Here is a 10,154-nt window from a genome sequence, read left to right as displayed (position 1 = left end):
TGTCCTTTCCTTGCATTTCTCCAAGCACTTCATTTTCTTGAGATTTTTCAACTTCCTCTTCATTTTCACTTTCTTCATCTTCAACTTCATCTTCATCATTTTCCTGCATTTCTCCAGGTATTTCTTCTTTTTCCTCACTTTTTTGAGATTCAACTTCTTCTTTAACTTCTTCTTTGTCTTCCTCATTGTCCTGCATTTCTCCAGGTCCTCTGTCTTCTTTCTCACCTTCTTGAGATTCTTTAATTTTTTTCCACCTTGACTTCCTCTTTTTCTTGAAATTTTTCAACTTCCTCTTCATCTTCACCTTCTTCATCTTCAACTTCTTCCTCTTCATCATTTTCTTCATTTAATTCATCTTCTTCCTCTTCAACTTTTCCAGCTGCCCGCTCCACTGGTCGTGCATATGTGTCTCCAGCACAGGGCGCCTCCTCTGTACAGCAGTCTTCATCAATGTCATCACCATTTAGACAGGCGAACTCGTCCTCCCTCTCCTTGGCCAACAGCTCGCTCTGGTGGCCTGCTGCTGCCACTGCCGATGCTGCCACTGCCGCCTGCACAGCTCCGCTCCCCATGTGGAGGTTCTCTGCTGTGTTCCCACTGGCGTTTTCCTCGGCTTTCCCCTCGGGAATATCCTCGCCGTTTCCTCCCACCTGGTTCATCAGCGCCTGCAGCCTTTGGGTCTCCTGACGCTGTTCCTTGAGCAGGGTTTTGTAGCTCGCGACCAAAGCCCAGATGACGTCATCGCCTTCCGCTTCCGGTCGTCTCTTCCACGTTGGCGCCACTGTGACGGGCTTCCTACCGTCCATGTGTGGGTTGTAGTGACGATGGATATAGGACGCATCATACCAGGTTTGACTTTCATTTATTATTTCAACATTTGATAAGTCTTGCCTGGTTGTCGCGGCACTTTGCAGTGCGCGGGCGTTTCCTGTTTCTGTCTGCGGTGCACCTTGCGGGGTCCAGGGTTTGCGTCTGTTGCGGGGTCGCATCGTCTCTCGGTCTGATCGCTTCTTCGTTGTTGTGGTCGGTCTCCTCCAGTGGGTTCCTTCTCCTACTCTCCCCTCTCTGTTCCTCCTTCCCCCTGTTTATGCTGGAGGAGCAGATGACGGGATTGCGCACAGCTGTGTGGTGTGCGCTGATTGTTGCTACCCTGCGGCTCCGAGTGCGACACGCCTCCTCTCTGCGCCGCACGCCCTGCCTTCTCGCCTCCATCTCGGCTAGGGATGCTGCTTTCCTCCGCCCGCTGTCGGCTCCGTCCCTCCACAACCTGCTATCCCCGTTTGAATAAGAAAATCTCATTTCAGTAGGCTTTAAGTGCGCCTTATAGTCCGAAAAATATGGTAAGTCTTTCAGGAAAATCCCTCAAACAATTTAGCCATGTACAGTAGCTCACAAAAGTAAGTACATCACTTCTGCAACCATTTTATGTCCCTATAAATGCAACTTGGATGTACTTTAGAGGAATCATTGTATATTTTGTATAGCAGTAGATTATTTTTAAAATAACTCAACCGAAAGGCAGTACCGTCTTTTACTCCTTTGTAACATCACAGAGAGGGTGGATGTTGGACAACTTTAGCGCCACCAACTTCTGCTTGAGGAGATGTTTTCGCCACATACCAAAGACAAAGTATTAAAAAATTCCAATGCCTCCCAGAGTACAAGTACAGAGGCCGACATTTTAGGAGTCTTCTTTAGAAGCAAAAAAATCTATTTTTCGTTAAATAAATGGTGCACGTGTGGTTGGCAGGTTTCTAAAGAGTAAACCAATTGAAATTGGAGCATAATCAGAGAAAATGTTTGCATCATATTTGCATAGAGATATGCACAGATAAGTAATTTGTTATCAACCAGAAAGTAGTCAATGCGGATGAAAGTGTGATAAATGTTAGAGAACAAGTATTGCCTTCTAGAGGGATTAAAAAAACGGCAGACATCTGAAACAGAAAATCCTTAAAAGCCATAAAAGACTGAATTAACTTAGCGGGCCTTGATGGTGGGCAAGTTTTGGGTGAACCTTATGCCGCACATGCCGGACGTCGTTGTTAGATTAGGCTGTGTCATAGCAAAAAGATGCGAACATCACATATAAAGTACACACAAATGCAAGTCTGTGGTAAAACTAGAGCTAAAAATAAGGTTGACTAATGCAAAGAAAAGAAAAATTAAAATAGTACACTGAGGTAAATGTTTGAAAAATGAAAAAAAGCTGTTTAATTACCGCTTACTATCAAAACCTATTTCTTCAATCGAATTGCAAATTTACATGAAGAAGACAGATAAACAACCCGTAAATTAGTCAGTAAGATAAATCAAAAAAATACTTGAAATAGCACAGGGACTATACAATTTGAAACATGCTGAGCATCATTGAATAAAAAAAAGGCAAAATATCTCACGCTTCTAGTATTTTTAGTTCTCTAGCTCCAAAATGGCAGCGGCATAGATTGAATCAGGGTCAATTACCATTTGAATGTTTTTGTCCACAAAGCCCGCCGCAAATCTGTGCGTCTGGCCGTTTGATAAAGTGATCCGCAAGGTCGCCGGAGAGAGAAGTCCAAACTTCACATTGGTACATTAATGTAGCCTTTTTTCACTGCAGCAAAGTCAGCTCGCCTCTGGCCCAAGGCCGGGGTAAAATCAGGCCAATTTAAAGGCCTACTGAAATTAGATTTTCCTATTCAAACGGGGATAGCAGGGCCATTCTATGTGTCATAATTGATAATTTTGCGATATTGCCATATTTTTGCTGAAAGGATTTAGTAGAGAACATCCACGATAAAGTTTGCAACTAGACAAAAGCCCTGCCTCTACCGGAAGTCGCAGACGATGACGTCACATGTTGATGGCTCCTCATATATTGACATTGATTTTAATGGGAGCCTCCAACAAAAACAGCTATTCAGACCGAGAAAATGACAATTTCCCCATTAATTTGAGCGAGGATGAAAGATTTGTGTTTGAGTATATTGATAGCGACGGACTAGAAAAAAAAAATAAAAAAGTAAAAAAAAAAAAAAAAAACGATTGCAATCGCGTTGCATTGAGACGGATTCATATGTTTTTAGAGACATTTACTAAAATAATTCTGGGAAATCCCTTATCTTTCTATTGTGTTGGTAGTGTTTTAGTGAGTTTAACAGTACCTGATAGTCGGAAGTGTATGTCCACGGCCGGGTGTTGACGCGCAGTGTCTCGGGGAAGTCGAGAGCAGCTGTACGGACGGCACAAGCTCAGCTGATCTCCAGTAAGTGGCGACTTTTTAACCACAATTTTCTCACCGTAACCTGCTGGTTGACATGTAGTCGGGATCCATGTCCGCTGTGATCCATACTAAAGTTTCACCTCCGTGAATTTTAAACAAGGAATCACCGTGTGTTTGTGTGGCTAAAGACTAAAGCTTCCCAACTCCATCTTTCTACTGTGACTTCTCCAATATTAATTGAACAAATTGCAAAAGATTCAGCAACACAGATGTCCAAAATACTGTGTAATTATGCCGTTAAAGCAGACGACTTTTAGTTGTGTGTGTGTGTGTGCAGCGCTCATATTCATAACAGCCCGTGACGTCACGCGTACACGTCATCATTACACGACGTTTTCAAGAAAAAAGTCCCGGGAAATTTAAAATTGTAATTTAGTAAACTAAAAAGGCCGTCTTGGCATGTGTTGCAATGTTAATATTTCATCATTGATATATAAACTATCAGACTGCGTGGTGGGTAGTAGTGGGTTTCAGTAGGCCTTTAAATCCTAATGCTCGTATAGGATAGTGGAGAAGCCTCACCTACCCTTGCGAGAATCTGGCTCAGGACTTAAAATAAATTCATTCCTAAAACAGCCTCGCATGAAGGGTGCAGTGAGCACGGCCCCGCATGGGTTTGCCATGTTTCAGGACCTCCTGCAAGAATTGAGGGGTGAACTCAGTCGGATGTGGGCCCTCACAGCGCTCAGGGAGGCCCACCACTGAAACGTTATTCCACCTCGAGCGGACGTCCAGATCATCGCATTTTTTAGGGAGTTTGTTGACACTAGTACGGAGTTCGGTTAGCTCGTTAGCATTAGCTTTACCAACAAGCTCCAGGAAAGCAATTGGCCCGCTATACGACGAGAAAATGCTCTCAAATGGCTTCAAACTGCCGCCATCTTACCTCTCACAACAGATTTAAGATTGTTGTACATGTCTGCTCACATTTCGTCCATCTGCTTACTTACCCACTTACAAAGTGCCGAGTCAACATCAGACTCCTCCATAATATCTGGATCCGGGAAACGCACAAGGCTTATAGTGGCCTGGCTTTTTTCTGATATCCCTCGGCCAATACATACCAGAACGCACAGGCGCAGTCCACAAAAAAAATCTACCCGTGACAGGCCAGTAAAAAGTATGGTAGTATTGACTGCTGAAGTCAGTATAAGTACCAATAAAATTTGAAAAAGTTCATATTTTCATGCAGCCCCCGCTAAGCACGCCTTGCCCCAACCATGCTCAGCCCGAAGTCCTCATTAAACTTGTAAGTTGAGCTACTACTGTAAATATAGTACATTTTAATTTCTATATTTTTCCTTGACAACATTGGGCTAACGAGCACCGACATAAATAGGCACACACGCTCACTTCATTGCGACAGTTGCATTAGCTAAACACCACTTTTCATATTAGAAAGCAATAGAAACACTAAAAAATAAAGATGTCATTTATTTAATGAGATCCCACCTTTGCACGCAATACAAAAGAAAGGACGAGTAATTGTAAATGTGACGAGGTAGAAATGACTCTGACTTTCTAAGTTCCACATCAGATATGCCTACTTCCTAGAGGTCTGACCGCCGCATGATCATTCAGTGCAACTCAGAGTCAGAATCACAATCATTTTATTGCCAATGTTTGAGAACGTGTTCCCAAACTTGGAATTTTTCACAGTGCAATCATGCAACATAAAACACATTTAACACATATAACTACTGAAATCATCCATCCATCCATTCATTTTCTACCGCTTGTCCCTTTCGGGGTCGTGGGGTGTGCTGGAGCCTATCACAGCTGCATTCGGTGGGAAGGCGGGTTACACTCTGGAAAAGACTACTGATATCCATCTATCCATTTTCTACCGCTTATTCCTTTTGGGGTAGCGGGGGGCACTGGTGCTACTGAAATCCATTCATTCAATGCCACATGGCAGGACATAATTGTAATACAGTGGAACTTCAATTTTACTTGAACAGTGTTTGTTATTAGAAAACATTTATTAGCGATAGTGTGAGAAGCTCTGCCATCCGGGAGGAACTCAAAGTAAAGCCGCTGCTCCTCCACATCGAGAGGAGCCAGATGAGGTGGTGCAGGCATCTGGTCAGGATTCCACCCGAACGCCTCCCTAGGGAGGTGTTTAGGGCACGTTCAACCGGTAGGAGACCACGGGGAAGACTATGTCTCCCGGCTGGCCTGGGAACGCCTCGGGATCCCCCAGGAGGAGCTGGACAAAGTGGCTGAGGAGAGGGAAGTCTGTCTGGGCTTCCCTGCTTAGGCTGCTGCCCCCGCGACCCGACCTCAGATAAGCGGAAGAAGATGGATGGATGGATGGATATTATAGCAAATATCTTCATAAGAAACATTATAAATGTGAATAATAGGTTCCAGGCTTCACAAAAGTCCATATTTTAATAAAAGTTTGTACACTTTGAACACTATATAAAGTGCTATACTAGGGCTGCTTCGATACAATATTCAATATATCTTTATATTTTTTGGTCGCAAGAAACTAGTAATTATGAAGCAAGATGAGTTTCACGAAGTCAGTCAGTCATTTTGTTGATTTTAATCCAGACGTGCGGTAACATCTTGACACTTCCAATGTGGCGGTTTAATGAGTAGCTTCCCAAACTACTCTGTGTAGTGTTCAGTAGCTTATACACTACTGCCATCTAGTGTCTCAAATCGGCAACTACCTTCAATTCTATTTTAATTATTTTCTTACCTTAGCTGTGCTAATCTGACCTGACTACCAGACACCCTCTTCACTGATAAATATAGCACCCCTTGGTAAGTTGGAAATTGTTTTCTTGTATTTATTGGCAGGCTTAAATAAGTCATGAGGAGTATAAATAATTGTCTATATCGATTGATACAAAAAATGTATATCGTGATACAGTTTTTCAGCCATACCGCCCAGCCCTACACTATGCAGTACTGTTGATATGATCCGCTATTTGGATCATGTCATGTTCTGGTTTGGGTTCGGTTTTCTGTTTTGTTATCACACTCTGTTTGTTATTTGATGTCTTTAGTTCATGGTGGCACTTCCTGTTTTGTTCCGTTGTCTAGTTACGCATTTAGTGTTACCTGCTTCTTGTTTTTCATCGCGCACCTGCCTCCTAAATTCTGCCTGTATTTAAGCCTGCTCCTGTTTGCCATTCGGTCTCTCAGTGTAGTTTGCTTCCCATGCAACAGGTGACGTCGCTTTCCCGCATTGTGGTAAAAACCCTTTTGTACTCGTTTAGCTTCCATGCTGTTTTGTTCGTTTGTTTTCCTAGCTCACATGCTAGCGCCTTCTATTTTTTGTAGCTCACATGCTAGTTCAGTTGTTTTTGTTTGTTAGTACCTTCGTGCAAGTATTTTGGTTCTTAGTTTGTTCATTAGTATATAAATAAAACAAAAATGCTAAACTGAAATTTGACAGGTAGAAAACAAAAATGCTAGACTGACAGTTGACAGGTAGAAAACAAAGATGCTAAACTGACAGTTGACAGGTAGAAAACCAAGATGCTAAACTGACAGTTGACCGGTAGAAAACAAAGATGCTAAACTGACAGTTGACAGGTAGAAAACCAAGATGCTAAACTGAGAGTTGACAGGTAGAAAACCAAGATGCTAAACTGACCGTTGACAGGTAGAAAACCAAGATGCTAAACTGACCGTTGACAGGTAGAAAACCAAGATGCTAAACTGAGAATTGACAGGTAGAAAACAAAAATGCTAAACTGACAGTTGACAGGTAGAAAACAAAAATGCTAGACTGACAGTTGACAAGTAGAAAACAAAGATGCTAAACTGACAGTTGACAGGTAGAAAACAAAGATGCTAAATTGACAGTTGACAGGTAGAAAACAAAGATGGTAAACTGACAGTAGACAGGTAGAAAACAAAGATGGTAAACTGACAGTTGACAGGTAGAAAACAAAGATGCTAGACTGACAGTTGACAGGTAGAAAACAAATATGCTAAACTGACAGTTGACAGGTAGAAAACAGCGTTTTCCTGCTCAAATGAGCAGACTGTTGAAAATAGGAATCGGGGGATTACTTTTCATAAGTAAGATTTAACATTAACGTACTATTGGTTGTATTGTGTGAAAAGAATATTACCACAGAGTTGAGAAGCAGCAAAGATCTTCAATAGTACTGAAATCGTAGCCGCTAGCAAACAAGAGTATGACCATAATAGAATTGCTTGTCAATGAAATTAGTTAAACTAAAAAATGTCATACTTGATTAACATAAAGTTGAAATAAATGATGAAAATAAAGATTGTAAAAGCCAACAGGGGAAAAAGTTAGGACCACAGTCCAGATTGTGTGTGTGTGTGTGTGTGTGGGGGGGGGGGTTTAATATATGTTGCTAACTAAACAATCAGATGGACAGTTGCTATACAGTATTATAAAAGTCTAAATTTAGTCTAGCTTTCCAACCCAATTTTGTGTAGCCCACCTTCGTGAAATGTGTTGTCTTTTTTGTGTCATCATGCCTTCATTGTGCATATTACATCCATCCGATCATTTTCAACCGCTTATTCCCTTTTGGGGTCGCGGGGGGCGCTGGCGCCTATCTCAGCTACAATCGGGTGGAAGGCGGTGTACACCCTGGACAATTCACCACCTTATCGCAGGGCCAACACAGATAGACAGACAACATTCACACTCACAATTACATACCAAGGCCAATTTAGTGTTGCCAATCAACCAGGTGCATGTCTTTGGATTGTATATAGTTATTTGCAAATCTATGAAATGGTCTATTGTGTCTTCATTATTTTGTCAGAATGCACCAGAATGCTTCATTTGTATGTGAAAAACAAAAATATATCTTCTGGGGGAGGTTGAACCTAAAGGGGTTTGGTTTCCAAACTTTCAGCTCCACCTAAAACAAAATTCACCAGCCACCACTGATTATGATACATTCTCTTTTTAGGCAAAGTATAAGACAATTTTTTGCAACAGTATAAATATTCTGTATTCAGTGAAACAGATTGGTGGTTTTAGCTGATATAAAGACTTTCTGGTGTTTATATATGTTTATGTTTAAGTATTTGGCAGACGCTTTTATCCAAAGCAACATACATAGAAAATACATATAAATCAATCACTGTAAACATGATCATTTAAGGGGAGAATGTAAGACAAAATATCAATACAAAGTGTCAAGACAGTATAAACTCTCTGCTGCTGCAGCAACAAAGATACAGTCTATAGGTCCATAAGACATATAGATATCTAATGTATTCATACATTGTTTATGTAGGATATACGCATGTATATATAACCTAATCATAATGTTTCTTCAATTTAAAAATAGCTGACTGTTGCATTCCCCCTTCTCTGGGATTATATTCCCAGATCTGATCTCGGACGTCTGGTCACTTATAGCATATAAGAATTTTCTATTACTGTTAGACGAACTATGAATAATAAAACACGGCAAAACATGTGTCCTTTATCAAAGCTACACGTATGTCAAAAAAACGTGTGAAAATGAGTGGTATTCAGTGAGATAAGATGAATTAAATGCGCTCCTGCCAAATGAATTGAAGTCCAGCGGATCACCACTCCAGGATGGCGGCCCCGCGTCTTGTTAGCGGCAATAGGCAGTAGCGGTCTATGCTACGTCTACATATAGGGATGTCTATGGGAGGCAAAATGAAAAATAAAGAATATATATTATTTTAAAGCTATCTGCTAAGCTAACTTGATTATGTTAAAGGAAAAACAAATACTATTTGTTAGGCGGAAAGGGAGGCCCTGATGTAAAAAAAAAAGAGCATCAACACTGCAGAATGTTGAGATACAGCCACAGTGACCTCCACCGTGTAGCATTATTCTGCTCAGAACATATTAAAAATATAATTTTTTTTCCATCCATCAATCTTCTTCCGCTTATCCTAAGTCGGGTCGCGGGGGCAGCAGCCTAAGCAGGGAAGCCCAGACTTTCCTTACCCCAGCCGCATCGTCCAGCTCTTCCCGGGGGATCCTGAGGCGTTCCAAGGCCAGCCGGGAGACATAGTCTTCCCAACGTGTCCTGGGTCTTCCCTGTGGCCTCCTACCGGTTGGACGTGCTCTAAAACCTTTCTCGGGAGGCGTTCGGGTGGCATCCTGACCAGATGCCCGAACCACCTCATCAGGCTCCTCTCGATGTGGAGGAGCTGCGGATTTACTTTGAGCCCCTCCCGGATGGCAGAGCTTCTCACCCTATCTCTAAGGGAGAGCCCCGCCATCCGGCGGTGGAAACTCATTTCGGCCGCTTGTACCCGTGATCTTGTCCTTTCGGTCATGACCCAAAGCTCATGACCATAGGTGAGGATGAGAATGTAGATCGACCGGTAAATTGAGAGCTTTGCCTTCCGGCTCAGCTTCTTCTTCACCACAACGGATCGATCCAGCGTCCGCATTACTGTAGACGCCGCACATTCGCCTGTCGATCTCACGATCCACTCTTCCCTCACTCGTGAACAAGACTCCGAGGTACTTAAACTTCTCCACTTGGGGCAGGGTCTCCTCCCCAACCCAGAGATGGCACGCCACCCTTTTATGGGCGAGAACCATGGACTTGGACTTGGAGTTGCTGATTCTCATTCCGGTCGCTTCACACTCGGCTGCGAACCGATCCAGTGAGAGCTGAAGATCCCGGCTGGATGAAGCCATCAGGACCACATCATCTGCAAAAAGCAGAGACCTAATCCCGCAACCACCAAACCGGAACCCCTCAACGCTTGACTGCGCCTAGAAATTCTGTCCATAAAAGTTATGAACAGAAACGGTGACAAAGGGCAGCCTTGGCGGAGTCCAACCCTCACTGGAAACGTGTCCGACTTACTGCTGGCAATGCGGACAAAGCTCTGACACTGATCGTACAGGGAGCGAACCGCCACGATCAGACAGTCCGAT

The 10,154-nt window shown here is 42.8% G+C and overlaps 1 protein-coding gene across 1 annotated transcript; it reads right to left on the bottom strand.

The window, feature by feature from the left end:
- Positions 1 to 239: 239 nt before the first annotated feature.
- Positions 240 to 1,212, bottom strand: LOC133536660 (protein FAM9A-like). Its single transcript, XM_061877279.1, has 2 exons — positions 950 to 1,212; positions 240 to 795 (listed from the first exon to the last, which is right to left on the bottom strand). Exons 1-2 carry the CDS (start codon positions 1,210 to 1,212, stop codon positions 240 to 242), a joined length of 819 nt encoding a protein of 272 aa, XP_061733263.1.
- Between the last annotated feature and the right edge of the window lie 8,942 nt (positions 1,213 to 10,154).

Source organism: Nerophis ophidion, linkage group LG17 (assembly GCF_033978795.1).
Source record: "Nerophis ophidion isolate RoL-2023_Sa linkage group LG17, RoL_Noph_v1.0, whole genome shotgun sequence".
In the NCBI taxonomy this organism is placed as follows: Eukaryota; Metazoa; Chordata; class Actinopteri; order Syngnathiformes; family Syngnathidae; genus Nerophis; species Nerophis ophidion.
Note: the sequence above shows the minus strand (reverse complement) of the source record. Positions and strands in the feature narration are given on the sequence as shown.

Bases quoted from the DNA above. Each gene is read 5' to 3' on its own strand.
- LOC133536660 (XM_061877279.1), bottom strand. From the start codon at position 1,212: ATGGAGGCGAGAAGGCAGGGCGTGCGGCGCAGAGAGGAGGCGTGTCGC. The intron at 796-949 runs GTGCACCGCAGA...CATGGACGGTAG, and splicing joins CAAACCCTGGACCCCGCAAG to GAAGCCCGTCACAGTGGCGC.